Raw genomic sequence first — 21056 nt, 5'->3', positions numbered from 1 at the left:
TTAAATGACATTAAAGGAGTAGTTCACCCCCAAAATGAAGTTTTTCCATTGATTAGTCACGCCATGGAGAGCAATAATATTTTTAGTTTTTTGTCGCATTCCTAAGACAAATATTTGATTCGAGTAAAATTACCCCCATTGATTCCGGATGGGGACCCGTTTCGAAACGGGTCCCCATCTGGAACGAATGGGGGTAAATTTATTGTTATCACATTTTTGTCTAGTCTCCATGGTGTGACTAATCAATGGAAAAACTTCATTTTGGGGGTGAACTACTCCTTTAAACTGACTTTGCCACTCACTTTATGCATGCATGCACATCCCCTCTATATGATAACACATTGAGCCCACTGTGTGTGTGCGTGTCAGAGTTTTAAAGTAACTAAGTACATTTAAAGGGATATTCCACTTTCAACAGGGAGCAGTGGTAGGGCCTCTCTCCACATACACACCCATTGTAACTTCAAACTCCATTTTAACCATGATAGATTCATTAAAAACACCCATTATTTTTTCCAGTGACTCATACTACCCACCTAATACGTGAGCAGGCCGTGTTTTTTCGATAACTTTTTTAATTTATTTTTAATAATTATTTGGGAAAAATGAAATACAAAAAAAGAATTATTAAAAATAAATGAAAAAAGTTATCGAAACAACACGGCCTGCTCTCGTATTAGGAGGGTATTATGAGTCACAAAAAGAAAATAATAATGGGTGTTTTTACTGAATCTATCATGGTTAAAATGAAGTTTGAAGTTACAATGGGTGTGTGTGGGGAGAGGCCCTGGGCCTGGAGAGCCTGGTAACATTTACATCAAATATCTAAATATTCAATCAAGCTGATTAAAAACTGTTCAGGGTATTCATAAAAGCCTGATTAGATGATAAAATTACCAAACGTTTTTTTGAAAGTGAAATATACCTTTAAGACACTCCTCCACTTTGTGAAGACTAGACTAGAATAGAATAGTCCCCAGTCCTTGGGCTGCCTGTTGTACTTCTATGTCTGGTTGTGCCCAGACCCGTAGAAAGAGAGAGTTCTGACTCTTACGTCGACTCCCACTGTAAGCGTGGAAAGCAGACGTGACGTCACCATTTATCCTACTGGAGTCTGGTGATATTCCTGCTGCTCTTCAGCCCTTCCCCCTCCATTGTAACCCAGGTGTTTTCACTCTCTGGTCAGAAGACTAAATCACCTCTTTTTACCCCTTTTAACGCATTTACGGGCCTCTCCAAGTTCATCTAAGTCAATTTTAAAGTCAATAAAGTAAAGTAAATTTTCTTACATTAAACATTAATAGGTGAAATAATAATGTGGCCTAACTTGGAGAGGCCTGTGAATGGGTTAAAAGGGTGGAAACAACGAGGTTTGGTGGAATGAAAATGTCTCGGTTGTAATGGTGGTGTAGAAGAGCTTTAGGAATGTCAACAGGCTCCAGCGACGCCACTTCCGGTTAGTGTTCTCAATGGGCCTGAAAATTAAGGCCCGGCCCTAACTGGGCCAGCCCGAAGCCCTACCTGGCCCTACTATATATAGCATAGATTTTAGGCCCTACCCAGCCCAAAAACGTTGGGACGGGTCGGGTTTAGAAAGAATATGAGAACTCTCTATCACAAGTAATAGTAATAAAATAATTAAAACATACATTCTATTTTCATTGAGCCAGAGGCCCTATCCGGCCCGACTAATTAGCATACATTTTAGGCCCTACTGTACCCTAAATGTTGGGTCGGGTTCCGGTATGGTTCGGGCAGAATTTGAGAACTCTACTTCCGGTCTGCGGCGAGATCAAAGCGTGACGCTACCCTCCTCCTGAACAACTCTGGTTGTGCCTGTTTAAACAGCTTAAACTCTCCCGGGACAAAAAGACTCACCCATCTGTTATCATTGGTCGATGACGTCATCAATCCTCCATAGACTCCCATACTATTCATTGTGCTGCAAAAAAGCTGCTTTTTTCCAGAAAAAAAAACACTTGGATTGGTTTGGAATGGAGGCTGTGGTTAGCGTTAGCTCTTCCATGCTAAAACTAAACCATCTGAAGAAAACATCCCAAAATGGACGGTGGTTTCCGGCCAGCTCTTCAAAATAAAAGCGCAGTGGATGAGTGGAAATCCTGGCACTCACACACTTGGGCAATTAAAGAAAAAAAAAAAAAGAAAAAAACACACAAAAATGTTAATGGCTATAAAGATGCTTTGTACCGATTTGCGTGATATATGGACAAAGTCTGTAGGAGTTCTGTCCAAAAAAATTGTTTTTGCACAAATCCGCCTCCTGGTGGCGCTATAACAGGCCCATGTGAAAAGTTGTCTCAGCCATGCCTTTCCGGCCTGGCGGAGACAATAATCACATAAAAAAAAAATTATAATAAAAAAATAAAAAAACATGTAGTAATCCTGGTCTTCTATACTGCCTCCCCCTGGCCAGCCGGGCAGTGGCGGCTCCAGGTAATAATCAGCAGGGGGGCCTTACATTTTCCAAATTGGGCACTTTATTTTTCAACACACGCCTAAAGCAAGCTGATTTTTGGCGTATTTTGAGCCAAACTAGTAATGTCCATTACAAGTTTTCTCACAGAAAAGATTAGAATTTCCCGTGCTGCATGCACAACACCACAAAACAAACCAACTCTGTGCAGCGCCAGCGTAGGCTACCTATTATTATTGCATTTTCATGACTATTAATTTATTTGGAAATGTATATTTATAATAATCACAATGAACAAAAAAAGAACATATAATTAACACCTGTAAAACATCTTAAAATAATGGTGGCAGGCCAATCTGAACTGGGGGGGCACAAAGTCTAATCTGGGTGGGCATTGCCCCCCAATGCCCCCCTGTGGAGCCGCCTGTGCAGCCGGGGTGCCTGATGGAGGGGAAAGGAACTGGTTGGAATAACGTGTTCCTTCCACGCGCTACGTCCAAACCAGGGAAGCTTCCCCCCCCTGTCAGGTGATAAGAAGCGGCCTGCTCACTCCTCATGCACTGAAGGAAGCATGAGCTCAGTTCAGTGCTCTGCCCAGGTTGGCAGAGGGAGAGCAGAGCCCAGGATTACAGTTTAGGATATTCTATTGGGTGAAAAATGGGTTACAAAAATCCATGTTTTAATAGGTTCAGGAAAACAAAGAGTAATCAAACCAATTTGTCCATCACTCCACAACATTTACTGTGTTTTATTAGCATTCTGCAGTTTATTGTAAAGTCACAAATGAATACATGTAATGAAGCCATCATCTGGTTTGCTGTCGCGCAAAATAAATCATATCTCCGTACTTTAAAGGTGATACACCATGAAAATTCACTTTTCCTATTTTAAAACCTTTTTTTGGGGTCCCACTAGCACCTTCTATCCTCACAGTCACAAAGTCCCATTTCAGACCATTGTGTCTTTCTCTGGTTTTGGGAAGGCGGAGGTTAAAAGCATCCCACGGGTTCTCAAAACAGGCTGTCCAGATTTGCTGCCGTCATAAACGGCTGTTTTTTTTTTTTTTTTAAAAAGCTTTTTTTTTCCAAAAGATTTTCTTTTTTCAAAAAAAAAAAAAAAAAAGATTTTGGGGGAGGGGGGGGGGGGGGTGGCGCAGTTCAGGCCAAAGGTGGTACTGCAGCTGAAATGCTCTGAGAGCCATTCAAAAATGAGAGGCTCTCTATTCAGGAGTGGTAATTTAGCCTCAAACCTTTTGAAAAACGTTTCTGGGACATAAACAATATGACATAAATACTTTTTAAATGCATGGTGTATCACCTTTAACAGGATCTTTCGTAAACGAACATCGTACTCGATCATAACACAGTGCCACACGAGAGCACCTAAAGCAGCAGATCTACAAGCACACGCATTGAGCTTGTAGATCTGCTGCTTTAGCTGTTGTTGTTTTTTTTTTGTTTGTTTTAATCCGGAAAGGTTACGGTTTTGGAAGTTTGCACCCGACAAAGATCTTTTTTTTTTTTGTATTCGTCACATTCCCAAGACAATAACTTGATTACAATAAATTTACCCCCAATGATTCCGGATGGGGACCCAAAATGATGCAAATGCATTTGGGTCTCCATCCGGAATCAATGGGGGTATACATTTACAATAATTTTGTCTTAGGAATGCGACAAATACAAATAAAATAATTATTGAACTCAAGTCTTCATGGCGAGAGCAAACATGTTTTGGTAAGTAGTTTTATATTCAAGTCATTGGTCACATTCTGCCCTGTGCAACGTATGATTATGAAGACATTAAAACAAAGTTTGCATTCATAATGTTCCATTATTTCAACAACAAAAAACACAATTAAATCGTCACTTAATTGTGTGACGATTACTCGTCAACTTGGTGGTCCGTGGTGCCCGTGGTGCATGCTGGGTAACGGAGTTCTCTTCCAAGTCGTCCACGCCCACTGTTCACTGATTGGTCCACGCGACGACGACAACAACCCGCCTTGAGTGACAGGTCTCCTTGTGTTACCCAATGAGGTCCATCCTTATATGGGCATGTGGGCGGTACCCGGTGAGTCGGCCGCAGTGTTGCCAGATGTGAGATAATTATCGTATTTGTACGAAAACGTTACTACCCTCCGTACGACGTAGGATCAATAACTCCAAAAATGCCCAAATATACGATCATTTCACAACAACAACAAAAAAGTGTGTGAATTTACTAAACTAAATATTGCTGCTGATTAGGAAATCAGTCAGTAGTTGTGTTTCCATAAAGCCTCTTAATGTGCATAGTAACTTTAGCTATTGAAAAATAGCAGATCTACAAGCTCGCCGAGCTTGTAGATCTGCTGTTTTTGAAAAGTCGTGAAAATGTGTGCAAATCTTTCAAAATATAACATTTGTAACTCAAATTTTGCTTCTGGGGGGGTCCCTGGAACTACATATTTTGAGATGGGGGTCCCTGGCCAAATACATGAAAAAGGTTTGAGCACCATGAAAAGGTTTGAGCACCACTCCAGAATTTGGTGTGACGCCACCTCACATGCTACTTAAAGCAGATGAAACAAATGACCGCGCGGTCACCATCCAACTATGGTTTAGTGATGAGTCATCACTTTTCACAGTCTTTTGGGGTCCGTTTTTAGCCCAAGGAATGTTTTTCATGCAAAACAAATGCTTGCAATGGATTCAGAATCATTAAAAACCCCTAGTTTGACCCCTCACATGCTACTTAAAGCAGATTTTTGGGAGTCATTTTTTTCTTTATAGTGTAGTATAGTAAGTGAATGAGATACAAACTTTCAGCGGCTGTCAAACATTTAGCTCACATTTTTGCGAGGGCCATGGGAGCTCAATTTGTTATTTAACCTTCATAGTTGACAAAACCACTGAGAAACGGACCTTTGCTCTCGTAGTCACGGAAGTATCGGATTCACCCCAACTACTGTGCCGGTTCTGACAGTAAACTGCGACCTACGGACCTACGGAAAAACTGGCCCCAGCCCTAATAAATACAGATTATTTTATTTATTGGCCGTGTACGATAGCTTTTCTTCCAAACACGATAACTCCCCATCTGGCCAAACACCGGACTTCAGTAACCATGGTTACCGCGTCGTCACCGTGGTTACCGTGCGGTCACCATCCACAGGCCCAGCGCCACGTTGGCGGCCAGCAGGGCGGAGCCAGCCAGCAGCAGGAAGAAGCCAATCAGCTCGCGGCGGGGGCGGTCCGTCACCACGGTAACCAGCGTAGCCTCCAATAGGGAGGACAGCATCCACTGGCCGTCCAGAGCGAAGCAGGGGACAGAGTTTACCACCGCCAAGGCTCCAGAGAGGGACACCACGTATCTGAGAACAGGAGGGGTCAAGGAGGATACATGGAGAGTAGGGGGTCCAGGGACCACCAGTCAGGCTTGCCAACACTTGAAACAAAAACATAATCCCTCACCTTTGGCCATCCCGGGCTGGCGGAGATAATATTGACTGAATTGTTATCAATGTAGTTAGTAATGTTGATCAAATTATGTACTAGAAAATTAATATGTTCAATATTTTCTCAGAAAGAAATGGTCTATTTTAGCCATTTAGCACACACTTTCAATGGCCGGGTCAGATTGACCCGAAGACCCTGTTGATACAGGGGGGTGTTGCAAATGCATGACATGTACCATTTTCATATCACGTTTAGTACAGTAAATAAGACAAGCAGAAGAAGTTTCATGAAAAAAAACATATTTTAACATACTTTTTCTTGATGTTGAGTGTCTTTTGAATCCTTCTAAGATGTTTTGAAAAACCCTATGTTTCTATGTCAGGTGGTGGTAGAATTATTGAATGCTTTAACCAGTGAAAAATAGCATTTGTAGATGTTTTAATTCACAAGAAGTCTACGTAGAAGAATTGTTATTTTGATCAACACATGGAGTTGTGGACAGGATCTTGTAGCGCTTGTATATATGCTATTTTGGTTCCCCAGATATGCACACACACACACACACACACACACACACACACACACACACACACACACACACACACACACACACACACACACACACACACACACACACACACACACACACACACACACACACACACACACACACACACACACACATTTGACCCCAGACCCTAACCTTCTATCAGACATGCTTGACCTGAGTTGACCTTTGCTCTAAACCCTGACCTTAGCCTAACGACGCAGTCTAAACATAGAACTGATACTGCAAGGTAGAAATACTCAGAGTTCAATAGTAAAGCCATCAAAATGTACTTAAAGTACCAAAAGTAAAAGTACTCATTATGCAGGATGTACCATTTCACAAGTTTCCAAACGTATAAAATGTATTAAAACAAACCTTTGAAAATAGCAGATTTACAAGCTCACAATGGGTGCGTTTATATGCACATTTAGAATGGCATTCAGAATGAACTTATTCCGATTAGAGCTTCATACCCAAACGTTTACATGGGACCTGAATACAAGTATCCCTCATTCCACTGTCGTTTACAGTTCAGACAGCAGTTCATTCAGAATGGAGCGTTTATATGACAAATGTATCCCGATTGAAACAGCATAAACCACCTCTTCAGACCAGAATGAAAATTCATTCGGGTCAGACCGGAATGGCCATTCCTAAACGTTTATATGAGCATTTCTATTCTGAATGAGCAGTCATTCGGAATATAAGTGGAATACATCTGTGCATATAAACGCACCCAATGTGTCACATTGCGACGCATTGTGAGCTTGTAGATCTGCTGTTTTCAAATGGAAAGGTATACAGTGTTGAAGTGGTTAATGTATGTTTTATAATAATAATCTAAAAGTAAGTAAAGTTTTCAAATAAATGTAGTGGAGTAAAAGTACAATATTTGGATGTCTGAGATGTAGTGGAGTAGAAGTAAAAGTACTGGAAATTGGAAATACTCAAGTAAAGTACAAATACCTCAGTAGTATTGTAGTTAAGTACAGTATTTGGGTAAATGTAGTTTAGTTACTTTAGACCACTTGTAGATCTGCTATTTTCAGAGCGTAAAACATCGGAGCGCAGCCAAGTTCTACTGGATCTCTTCTCTACCAGTCTTAGTTCTAATGGATCTCTTCTCCACCAGTCTTAGTTCTACTGGATCTCTTCTCCACCAGTCTTAGTTCTACTGGATCTCTTCTCTACCAGTCTTAGTTCTACTGGATCTCTTCTCCACCAGTCTTAGTTCTACTGGATCTCTTCTCTACCAGTCTTAGTTCTACTGGATCTCTTCTCCACTAGTCTTAGTTCTACTGGATCTCTTCTCTACCAGTCTTAGTTCTACTGGATCTCTTCTCCACCAGTCTTAGTTCTACTGGATCTCTTCTCCACCAGTCTTAGTTCTACTGGATCTCTTCTCCACCAGTCTTAGTTCTACTGGATCTCTTCTCCACCAGTCTTAGTTCTACTGGATCTCTTCTCCACCAGTCTTAGTTCTACTGGATCTCTTCTCTACCAGTCTTAGTTCTACTGGATCTCTTCTCTACCAGTCTTAGTTCTACTGGATCTCTTCTCCACCAGTCTTAGTTCTACTGGATCTCTTCTCCACCAGTCTTAGTTCTAATGGATCTCTTCTCCACCAGTCTTAGTTCTAATGGATCTCTTCTCCACTAGTCTTAGTTCTACTGGATCTCTTCTCTACCAGTCTTAGTTCTAATGGATCTCTTCTCCACCAGTCTTAGTTCTACTGGATCTCTTCTCCACCAGTCTTAGTTCTACTGGATCTCTTCTCTACCAGTCTTAGTTCTACTGGATCTCTTCTCCACTAGTCTTAGTTCTACTGGATCTCTTCTCTACCAGTCTTAGTTCTACTGGATCTCTTCTCCACCAGTCTTAGTTCTACTGGATCTCTTCTCTACCAGTCTTAGTTCTACTGGATCTCTTCTCTACCAGTCTTAGTTCTACTGGATCTCTTCTCTACCAGTCTTAGTTCTACTGGATCTCTTCTCCACCAGTCTTAGTTCTACTGGATCTCTTCTCCACTAGTCTTAGTTCTACTGGATCTCTTCTCCACCAGTCTTAGTTCTACTGGATCTCTTCTCCACCAGTCTTAGTTCTACTGGATCTCTTCTCCACCAGTCTTAGTTCTACTGGATCTCTTCTCCACCAGTCTTAGTTCTACTGGATCTCTTCTCCACCAGTCTTAGTTCTAATGGATCTCTTCTCCACCAGTCTTAGTTCTAATGGATCTCTTCTCCACCAGTCTTAGTTCTAATGGATCTCTTCTCCACTAGTCTTAGTTCTACTGGATCTCTTCTCTACCAGTCTTAGTTCTACTGGATCTCTTCTCCACCAGTCTTAGTTCTACTGGATCTCTTCTCCACCAGTCTTAGTTCTAATGGATCTCTTCTCCACCAGTCTTAGTTCTACTGGATCTCTTCTCCACCAGTCTTAGTTCTACTGGATCTCTTCTCCACCAGTCTTAGTTCTACTGGATCTCTTCTCTACCAGTCTTAGTTCTACTGGATCTCTTCTCCACCAGTCTTAGTTCTAATGGATCTCTTCTCCACCAGTCTTAGTTCTACTGGATCTCTTCTCCACCAGTCTTAGTTCTACTGGATCTCTTCTCCACCAGTCTTAGTTCTAATGGATCTCTTCTCCACCAGTCTTAGTTCTAATGGATCTCTTCTCCACCAGTCTTAGTTCTACTGGATCTCTTCTCCACCAGTCTTAGTTCTACTGGATCTCTTCTCTACCAGTCTTAGTTCTACTGGATCTCTTCTCCACCAGTCTTAGTTCTACTGGATCTCTTCTCTACCAGTCTTAGTTCTACTGGATCTCTTCTCCACTAGTCTTAGTTCTACTGGATCTCTTCTCTACCAGTCTTAGTTCTACTGGATCTCTTCTCCACCAGTCTTAGTTCTACTGGATCTCTTCTCTACCAGTCTTAGTTCTACTGGATCTCTTCTCTACCAGTCTTAGTTCTACTGGATCTCTTCTCCACCAGTCTTAGTTCTACTGGATCTCTTCTCCACCAGTCTTAGTTCTACTGGATCTCTTCTCCACCAGTCTTAGTTCTAATGGATCTCTTCTCCACCAGTCTTAGTTCTAATGGATCTCTTCTCCACTAGTCTTAGTTCTACTGGATCTCTTCTCTACCAGTCTTAGTTCTAATGGATCTCTTCTCTACCAGTCTTAGTTCTACTGGATCTCTTCTCTACCAGTCTTAGTTCTAATGGATCTCTTCTCTACCAGTCTTAGTTCTACTGGATCTCTTCTCCACCAGTCTTAGTTCTAATGGATCTCTTCTCTACCAGTCTTAGTTCTACTGGATCTCTTCTCCACCAGTCTTAGTTCTAATGGATCTCTTCTCCACCAGTCCTTCCCTGACATGTTAGTCTAGTTTTTAATGTGTTGACTAAATTGTCAATATTATTTTGTCTCAGTTTCAGCAATCATAGCTTAGTTTTTATAACATTTTCCTCAGTGATAAAAGGTAGTCGACACATTTTTTGAGCGGTGGTCACAACGCTCCTATACGTGGCCGTGTGTGTGGGTCTGTCTGTCTGTCTGTCTGTTTGTCTGTTTGTCTGTCTGTATGTCTGTCTGTCTCCGGGTATGTAGCCTGGCCCTGCAGTAACCTTTTCTGACCACACATGTTAAGGGAGGGGCGCTGTTGTTCAGGATAGGCCAGGCATAGGCCAGGCACACTCACACACAAACACACACAGGGGGCACACACACACACACACACACACACACACACACACACACACACACAGGGGGCACACACACACACACACACACACACACACACACACACACACACACACACACACACACACACACACACACACACACACACACACACACACACACACACACACACACACACACACACACACACACACACACACACACACCACCGCTCAGTTCACACGAGTGTGATTTTTGTCAACCAAATCCACGCTGCTCGCAGGACAAGAGATTTATATAGTCTAACGTTGCAGGGTTGTGGGTTGTGTAAACAAACTGAAAACATCAACATGGATGATAAATGAAGGACAGAAGAATGAGGGAGTTCTTCTAGAAGACAGATTGTGAAACTGATGGGAGGAAAATATGTGAGTTTAGACATTCTGATCCCTGGGGGACATCAACAATTAACCCATTGAGTCTGGGAACGCATTGTTTTGTGCTTTAACTATTTAAAAAGAAATAGCCAGGGTTCCCAAACATCTTTAACAATTAATTTCCAAAACTTTTACGGAATATTTAACCCGATTTCCAGAACAATAATTCAGCTCAATAACGAGCCACTTACTCCTATGCGCAACGCCCAAAGACAGGTAGTGTATGCCAGTGGTTCTCAACCTTTTCAGGCCGTGACCCCCGAAATAATCATATTTGAAGAGTTGAGGAATTTTGTATAACACAGTTTTATTGTGAAAATAGCTGATCTACATGCTCACAACGCCTTGCAACGCGAGGCGTTGTGAGCATGTAGATCTGCTATTTTCACTATTTCTGCCTCTAATATTTGACAATTTGGCCAATGTTTAATTTGTCATTTCAGAGGTATTAACAAAATCAATAACCAAAGACAATGCGTAGCTATTTTTTCCAGGACCTTCCAGGACCCTTGATGAATTCCAAAACTTTTTCCAGTACTGGAAAAATATTTCCAGGAATTTCATGACCATGGGAACCCTGAATAGCAGATCTACAACCTTGTAAATCTTGTAGATCTGCCATTTTTGAAAAAACAGTGGAAATGTTCACAAGTCTTTGAATATGTTTGACCCGATTCTGTTAAGTGCCTTCTACAATAAATCCTTCTAAGGTTTTAGAAAAACGCATGTTTCATCTCAGTGGTTCTCAGTCTTTGTCCAGTCAAGGACCCCTGGAATGACATGTATTTGGCCACAGACTCTCATCTCTAAATAATTACTTCCAGGGACCCTCAAAAGCAACGTCTGAGTTGCAAATGTTCGCTTTAAAAGCTTGCAGCGTGGCACTCGGTGCTGCACTTGTAGATCTGCTAGTTTTCAATAGTTAAAGGGTTAAGTGAGAGGTCTGTTATGAAACAAAGTAACTAGGTACATTTACTCAAGTACTGTACTTGTGCGGCACATTGTGAGCTTGTAGATCTGCTATGTTCAAAAGATTTTCATGCAGTGTATCTGTCACAGGTTTTTTTTTAATTTCAGTGAAATTGAGAACAGGAGCGCTCGTTGTGCGGCGCGGGGAGGAACAAGTGGTCACTTTGATCCACAACAAAGACAACGACAATGTAGCGTTGGCAGGAATGATAGCGCCTCACCCCACGGAGGTTAGGGTTAGGGTTAGGCATCGTTTTACTGAGGTTAGGTTTAGAGTTAGGGTTAGGATTAGGCATAGTTTTACTGAGGTTAAGGTTAGGGTTAGGGTTAGAGTTAGGCATAGTAAGCTAATGGCTAAACACAGCTGAGCTAGGCTAGTAGATAAACAACGAAAGAGATGTCGCAAACGAGTGACGTCAGCGCCTACACTGGTGAATGGCTGTTGTCGCCATCTCATGGTGAATACGCAGAATTACACAGGTGCGCTGATAAGAGACTATCAAAGTGAATTGATCCAGGTGGTGTTAGGGGTGTGTGGTGAACGACAAAACGAGCGCTCTTACCCCAATCTAACGGAGTTACCCAAACTGACTGTGACATATACACAACTTTCCAACGTCGCATCATGCATTGCACAGAAGGTGTGCGGCGCCGCAGCCAAGAGTGATCTACAAGCTCACAACGGTTGCATCTGCGACGCGACGTGAGCTTGTATGTCTGCTATTCTCCGAAAGTGTCCCACACATAATGCTACAGTAAATTCTCACAGAAACAGGTGGATACATTTGAGAACTTAAACAGTACTTTCTGCATAATGACTACGTTCTCCTTTTGGAGAACAACGTGTGCTTAAATTAAGTACACTTTTGTACTTTTACTTGTAACAGAGTGTTTCTACATTGCAGTATTTAATACTTTTACTCAAGTAAAAACATTGTGAGGTTGTGGGTTCTAATCCCTGGGCCGAAGCGAAGCAACGACCAACCGATAAGCAAACAACAAACTGATAGCGTTGTGACGTGTTGTGAGCTTGTAGATCGTCTGTTTTTGGTGAACTGAATGTTATTTTTCAGTCAGTTCTGATGGAAACGGATATTTTAGTGAATTAAGATTTCAGGTTATTCTTTTCAGTGTTCTTTTTAACTTCCATGACTGTGAGTTTGTGGCATCTATGAAGATGACAACTGACAAAAGTAACACATATTATCATTAAAACAGTCATTCATTAGTGTGCAATAAGTGTTAAATGGTTTTATATTATGAATAGTACTGTAATCATTTATTGATGGCCTCTTGTCTTTGTTTAAACATGACATCATGGGCCGCTATGCTGGATAACAGGCTTGATAAGCCCAAAGCTTATTGATACCTGGTAATCAATAAATGTGTCATCGGGTTATCAGGCTACCCTTGTTTGAATCTCCATCCCTAATCCTGAGGACAACGGATGGAAATGATCCTTAGCTAACTCTGGCTGGTTTACACTGAGATCTTGTGTTTTTATTTTGTAAATGTAATGTTTATTTGTAATGTTTATTTGTAAATGTCTCTGTGTTTATGAAGTGGTACGGTCCTGTCTAAATAGACTAATACAGTAAACATTGTGGACAGATGTCCCAGAAGAAGAGGATACTTGCAGAAGTAAGCCATTTACCATGAGAGGGAGTGGGTTGTTGGCTGATTTACCACTGTTTCAGGGTTGTGGCACGAGGCAAAAGTGCCAAACAACCCTGAAACAGTGGTAAATCAATCAACAACCCACGACCCTCGAATGGTAAATTGCTTTTCTACCACGTCTATAAATGAAAGAAAACACAGTTGTAACTGGCAAGGTTATTTAGTTACATGACTGCAACACAACAGTGGGCGGGGTCCATGAGCCAACTCAAGGTTGTTGACTGATTTACCACTGTTTTAAGCCAATCAGAATCCAGTATCTGAACATGTGACCACAAAAAGTGGTAGAAGGTATTATTATATAAGTTATCAGATAAGGATACTTGCAGAAGGTCTCCAGGAACACAGGGAGGTCCAGGTGGAGGAAACTGAACCGTGGAATGAAGCTGGTAAGACTGACTGAGAGACACACACACGCACACGCACACACGCACACGCACACGCACACACACACACACACACACACACACACACACACACACAGTAAGTACAAGCTCACTGAGAAAAAACACAAAACACAAATATTTCCAAATACCCGCCTGGGGATCTGACACTGTGAGTTAACATTCAAATAATGTTCTTTGAGGAAGCCAGTGATTTACACTGACTAGCAAACTCCTTCTAATGTGCAGCGCATGCAGCCTGCCTGCTTGATTATTATGAATATTAACCCATTCAGGCCTAGAATTATTGAATGCTTTAACCAGTGAAAAATAGCAGATATACAAGCTCACAGCGCGGCACAGCTTGTAGATCTGCTATTTTTTTGAAAAAGTTGTGAAAATGTGTGCAAATCTTTGAATATATGTATTTTCAAAGCGAACGTTTGTAAATCAAATGTTGCTTCTGGGGGGTCCCTGGAACTAGATATTTTGAGATGGGGGTCCGTGGCCAAATAAATATCATTTTGGGGGTCCTTCACATGAAAAGGGTTGAGAACCACTGACATAGTAGTCTCTCAAGAACAGACTAACTGAGCTCCAGTTAAGTGAAAAGGACCTTTTCTTTGACGATGGCTGGCCAGATTGCTGACATAGAAACATAGGTTTTTCAAAAAAATCTTAGAAGGATTCAAAAGACACTTATAGAATCGGGTCAATTTTTTTTCAAAAAATAGCAGATCTACAAGCTCACAGCGCGACACTCGGTGCCACGCTGTGAGCTTGTAGATCAGCTATTTTTCATTATAATGGATATTATAATGTCCATTATAATAACGTGCGCTGCGTGTACGTCTGACTGCAGTGACTCGCTGCACACTCATCCTGCAAGTTTCAGCGTCTGGAAAATAGCCGATCTGCAAGCTCACAACGCGTTGAGGATGCGAGGCGCTGTGAGCTTGTAGATCAGCCACTTTTGGCACGCAACACGCCGTGACGACCAAGTATAAGCCAGGATTTACTTGATGTGTGATGTGATGTGTGTGTGTGTGTTGGACGGACGGACGGACGGACGGACGAGGCTTGCAACGCCCAGTGCACTGCTGCACACATAACCGCGCAAGTCCAATGCCAGGGACAGTAGTGGAGAACACAAAGGTTTTGGTTCGGGTATCCCAGCTCTAAGTCGGTGCCGCGCTGTGAGCTTGTAGATCTGCTATTTTCTTTAATGGAATGCAAACGTTTTTGTCTCAAGTCACCCCATAAATATTGTTTTAATCCGAGGCACCCCTACATTATACTTTTCACTCCCAGCACCTTATATTTATAGCATATCGTCGTTGTCAGGTGGAAACCTTGTCTGTCCAAAACCGTTCGTTTTGTATTTATCATCTATAAAATGTACTAAATTAGTGAAAACAGCAGATCTACATGTGCTTGTAGATCTGCTGTTTTCACTAGTTTTGTGCGACAATCTTGTATAATGAAGCAGGGCTTTGCTTTACCAAAATACGTACACATTTGAAACTTGGAGATACGAGGTTTCTGCCCGACAGTGGCGATATTTTAGTGATTATGTTGCGAGGAAAACGTTGAGATAACAGCCATTTTGGTTAGAACTGACTGAAAATATGTTTGTACTTCAAGTTTAAGATGATACTAAATGTTTTTTTAAGTGTCCAAATAAATTCCAAATATGTGTCGGAACACAGCTGAGGGCTAGTCATTGACATTTGTTTAATTTTAATTCTTTCATTTCATTTGAAAGCTGGGAATCATAGCTACAAAATGATATATTGGTTGTGAAGATTGACCCAACAGTTTTGTAGATATGGCTTATAGAGTTATGCCATGCAGAAATACTAGATCTGAGAAATTCAGCCTTTTAGAAATGCTTTTGTGGCTTTATCACATTTTAGAAAAAAAAAATAATAAGTAATTTCAGGGCTGGTCTAAAGCTGTGCTTTCCGAAATGACTGCCCCTCTGCTATGCTGGGTCACATATTATCAAATTATCTCACGGCACCCCAGGGTGCCCCGTCAACCACTTTGAAAAGCCCTGGGTTCAAGTATAACATGGGTCTTGCAGGGTTAATGCAGCACATGATGGTTGAAGGGGAGACAGCAAGACAGGGAAATGTTTTCTATGTCAGCTTATTTTAGAGACAGTCTGGGCTGTTTTAATACCATAGTCGCTTCTGCTTTTGATGCATCAGGGAATTTGAGTTATTCTGCCGTTTCCACTTTTTATCTTAAGCCATTAACCCATTCAGAACGGGTACACATTATTGTGTATCATTATTTTATGCTTTAACTATTGAAAAATAGCAGATATACAAGCTCACAGCACGGCACCGAGTGCCGCGCTGTGAGCTTGTAGATCTGCTATTTTTGAAAAATCGTGAAAATTAGAATTTTTACCCGATTCTATAAGTGTCTTTTGAATCCTTCTAAGGTTTTTTTGAAGAAAAAAAATATATGTTTCTATGTCAGCAATCTGGCCAACCATCGTCAAAGAAAAGGTCCTTTTCACTTAACTGGAGCTCAGTTAGTCTGTTCTTGAGAGACTACTATGTCAGTGGTTCTCAAACCTTTTCATGTGAAGGACCCCCAAAATGATGTTTATTTAGCCACAGACCCCCATTCAACATATTTAGTTCCAGGGACCCCCCCGAAGCAAAATTTGAGTTACAAATGTTTGCTTTAAAAATACATACAAGTCAAAGATTTGCACACATTTTCACGATTTTTCAAAAATAGCAGATCTACAAGCTGGAGTTATTCTGCTGTTTCCGCTTCTTCTTTTAAGCCATTAAGGCCTGACGCGGTACTTTTTTCATGTCAAGGATCCCTAGAATCATATGTATTTGACCACGGACCGCCATCTCAAAATATCTTGCTCCAGGGACCCCCCGGCCCCAGAAGCAAAGATTTTAGTTAAAAGATTATCACTTTAAAAGAATATAGGTTCAAAGATTTGCACAAAGTTTTCACGATTTTAAGAAAAAAACAGCAGATCTACAAGCTCGCAGCGTGGCACTCGGTGCGGCGCTGTCAGCTTGTAGATCTGCTATTTTTTTATAGTTAAAGCACAAAATCAACCTATCAAACGTATCAAACTTGACCTTTCACTCTGTACTTAGTCCGCTCTTTTTCCCCTCCACACCAAACCTCTTTGCCGAGCTGCGAGGCGTTGTGAGCTTGTAGATCGGCTATTTATGGCTAAAGTTCTCCGAATATGGACGCTAGGGTTCAAGTGGTTAATATAAAAAGATGAAGAAAACATTTTTTATCACTCAAAGACTTGCAGGACCCCCTGTAGTAACTCTGAGGACCCCCTAGGGGTCCCGGACCCCCTGTTGAAGACCCCTGAGTTAAAGAATAAAATCAGTTTATTTTATCTCCAGTCTGTGTTCTGTTTTTAACACCATCGATGCTTCCGCTTTCTGACTCCGGGATTTTTTAGTTTATTCTGCTGTTTCCGCTTTTTCTGTTTAAATAGCAGTAAAAAATGTCCATGCAGTGAAATGTCTTAAAAAAAGAATGATTCTATAAAAAGGGAGGACTCGTCAACTCGTTGCACAATCATGTGTTTGGCTGGTTTTCACCACAAGCTGAGAATACACAGTCATTTAACTGCAGTGTTTACATCACATTACAAAGATACTCCACCCAACACAATACAAACTTTAAACTATTTACAACTCATTACAAAGATACTCCACCCACTTTAAACTAAACTACCACACCTTCTGATACTATTTACACTGCACAATATAGACGCTTAGCACAATCCACTTAATCCATCTCATTTAACTACTTTAACCATAATAACTATTAAAAAATAGCAGATCTACAAGCAACCTTGTAGATCTGCTATCTTTTTTCCCACTGTGAACTGAATTCAGTCCTCAGAATCAATAATTGTTTTCTGCAGAATTCCGCAGAATCAGGATTGCTCCCCAAGGAATCAATACTTCTTCTCTGCGGATTCCTGGGGGGAATAGTAGCCTACTCTAGGGTAGCCTAGCTGCAGCTATACCATCACCCACCCATGTTAACCCTGTAAGGCCCAAATTAATTTCTACTTGCCCCAAAAAATTGAAAAAAATCTGATGGTGTTGTAGGAGTCCTAATCAGAGGAAAATGTAATGTTTTAAAAAAAAAAGCTTTTTGTAAGGTTTTATTGCCATAAATCATAAATCATGCTCTAATTTACATTATGGGGGATATTTTTCACAATAATAACATATGTACACGTTCTAGACATTCTAATGATCACCAAAAAACCCCATTAAATCTAGTAAAACGATTTCAATCGCGATTTTGCATGTTTCACCCCCATACAACCCCATCTTTCATACAGGGCAGCCATCTTTGTTTACATTACATTTAAAACATAGGCTGGTTTCTCATGAATGCCTGAACGGATTTCCAATCGGATGTTTTTGTTTGAAAGCTGTGAACATCCTACACACACATGGTGCATGATTTGTTCATGGGCGTGCATGATCCGTGCACTATAAATTACATGATCCGTGCACTATAAATTACATGATCCGTGCACTATAAATTACATGATCCGTGCACTATAAATTACATGATCCGTGCACTATAAATTACATGATCCGTGCACTATAAATTACATGATCCGTGCACTATAAATTACATGATCCGTGCACTATAAATTACATGATCCGTGCACTATAAATTACATGATCCGTGCACTATAAATTACATGATCCGTGCACTATAAATTACATGATCCGTGCACTATAAATTACATGATCCGTGCACTATAAATTACATGATCCGTGCACTATAAATTACATGATCCGTGCACTATAAATTACATGATCCGTGCACTATAAATTACATGATCCGTGCACTATAAATTACATGATCCGTGCACTATAAATTACATGATCCGTGCACTATAAATTACATGATCCGTGCACTATAAATTACATGATCCGTGCACTATAAATTACATGATCCGTGCACTATAAATTACATGATCCGTGCACTATAAATTACATGATCCGTGCACTATAAATTACATGATCCGTGCACTATAAATTACATGATCCGTGCACTATAAATTACATGATCCGTGCACTATAAATTACATGGAAGTCTATGGAGACCTCTGGCAGGATATCAGTAAAAAATGGCTTTCAAAATGGCAGGAAATGAGTTAAAGAAGCCCCCACCCTCTGGAACCCACTCCCACCTCATATTAAAGAAGCCCCCACCCTTGCTTATTGTGCAAATGAAATAGTTTTTATTTAGTTTGTAAAGCGACTTTGAGTCTATGTAAGTGTGGTGTATTATTATTATTCTTACCTGCGTAGTGTAGGTGGGGGGGGTAGCCCACGAACAGCAGCTGGGTGTGGGGGGGGTCCTGGCTGGGGGGAGGGGGGGTGGAGGGGGGGTGGGTGACCCTGATGAAGCGGGTGTGGTTCTCCAGGGAGGGGGTGACGCACACCCGCACCCTCTGGGAGGGGGCGGAGTCTGAGAGGCAGTCCTGGTCGACGCGACACGTCTTTGTACCGCTGACCATCCTACGCACTGGCATACAGGCAAACTGTAATAGAGTATTAATACTTTAGATTACTTTATTACCATCCTATGCACTGGCATACAGGCATACTGGAAGATACAAATTTAATTTATGTAGTTTTAGTTGCAGTGTTTTGAATAAAATGCAATTTAGTTTTAGTCATATTTTAGTCATCTGAAATGTTTTAGTTTTAGGCTAGTTTAAGTCGACTAAATATCATGCGATTTTAGTCGACTAAATGTAAAGTTGATTTTGTCGACTAAACATTTTGGCGGTGCCTTGATGGTGTCGTAATGGCTGATTTTACACACTTGGTTGCACTCTGATAATAGCTGATCTACAAGCTCACAATGCGTAGCAGTGCGACGCGTTGTGAGCTTGTAGATCTGCTATTTTCAGAGTGCAACACCCGAGTGCAACCAAACATAAAATGACTTGTCTTTTAGTTCTACTGGATCTCTTCTCCTCCGGTCCCTACCGTGAGATGGGGCTGTTAAGTATGACATCATTTTGTAGGCAGAGGAGAATTTCTGCCCCCAGTTTCCGTGAATCTTTTTACTATTTTTACTATTACACATTTTTCTTCTCTTTGTTGTTGAAAGGAAAGTGTTAGAATTATATTTTTGTCTCGGATCTGTTGAAATAGCAAGGGACAGAAAATGCTCTGGGGGCAGAGTTCTCCTCTGCCTACAAAATGATGTCACGGCTTAAAAGCCCCATAGTCTAGTTTTTAGTTTGTTGACAAAATTGCCAATAGATTTAGTCTTAGTTTTAGTCATCACAGCTTAGTTTTTATTTATTATTTTATTTTATTATTATTTTATTTTCTTTTTAGTTTTCGTCAGTGAAAAAAGGTAGTCGACGAACATTTTTCGTCATAGTTTTAGTCGAATAATTATACTTTAGATTACTGTATTATCATCCTACGCACCGGCATACTGTAATAGAGTATTCATACTTTATAGTACTGTATTACCACCTATACGCACTGGCATGCAGGCATACTGGAAGATACAAATACTTTATTACTTTAAAGGGACTACACCATGAATTAAAAAAAAAAAACGTCTTCCCAGTGTCTCTTCTCCAAGCCTTGCATTTCATTTCAGTGTTTTTCTGAATTTGGCGTGTCTGAACATATGGGGGGGGGGGGGGGGGGGGAGTTAAGAGTTATCTGTGTGTGTGTGTGTGTGTGTGTGTGTGTGTGTGTGTGTGTGTGTGTGTGTGTGTGTGTGTGTGTGTGTGTGTACCTCTCTGTCCTTGCCTCTCTCCAGAGGGTCAGTGTAGGAGAAGCAGAGGTCAGTCAGACTGTTGTTACTGCAGCAGTCCATGGTTCCATCTAGACGCTTGTAGGCTGCACGTACACACACACACACACACACACACACAGTGTTACAGTCCATGGTTCCATCTAGACGCTTGTAGGCTGCATGTACACACACACACACACACACACACACACACACACACACAGTGTTACAGTCCATGGTTCCATCTAGACGCTTGTAGGCTGCATGTACACACACACACACACACACACACACACACACAGTGTTACAGTCCATGGTACCATCTAGACGCTTGTATGCTGCATGTACACACACACACACACACACACACACACACACAGTGTTACAGTCCATGGTTCCATCTAGACGCTTGTAGGCTGCATGTACACACACACATGTACACACACACACACACACACACACACACACACACACACACACACAGTGTTACAGTCCATGGTTCCATCTAGACGCTTGTAGGCTGCATGTACGCACGCGCGCGCGCACGCACGCACGCACGCGCGCACACACACACACACACACACACACACACACGCACAGTCACACACACACGCAGAGTTAACAGGGGAAATGCCTGTCGCAAGTTGATGATGTCATAAACGTCATGTGTGATCT

General features: G+C 41.4%; 1 protein-coding gene across 1 annotated transcript in view; it reads right to left on the bottom strand.

Moving 5' to 3' along the window:
- Positions 1-3879: 3879 nt before the first annotated feature.
- mbtps2 (membrane-bound transcription factor peptidase, site 2) overlaps positions 3880-21056 on the bottom strand; it is a 32898-nt gene continuing 15721 nt past the window's right edge. The window contains exons 8-11 of the mRNA XM_080751906.1: positions 20382-20485; positions 18915-19155; positions 13512-13587; positions 3880-5789 (exon numbers count right to left, since the gene is read on the bottom strand). Coding sequence (XP_080608032.1) covers positions 5567-5789; positions 13512-13587; positions 18915-19155; positions 20382-20485 — 644 coding nt within the window. The 3' untranslated portion in view covers positions 3880-5566. The remainder of the gene's footprint in view (positions 5790-13511; positions 13588-18914; positions 19156-20381; positions 20486-21056) is intronic.

Source organism: Nannobrachium achirus (genome assembly GCF_963921795.1).
Source record: "Nannobrachium achirus genome assembly, chromosome: 21".
Taxonomy (NCBI): Eukaryota; Metazoa; Chordata; class Actinopteri; order Myctophiformes; family Myctophidae; genus Nannobrachium; species Nannobrachium achirus.
This window is presented reverse-complemented; position numbering and strand designations above follow the sequence as displayed.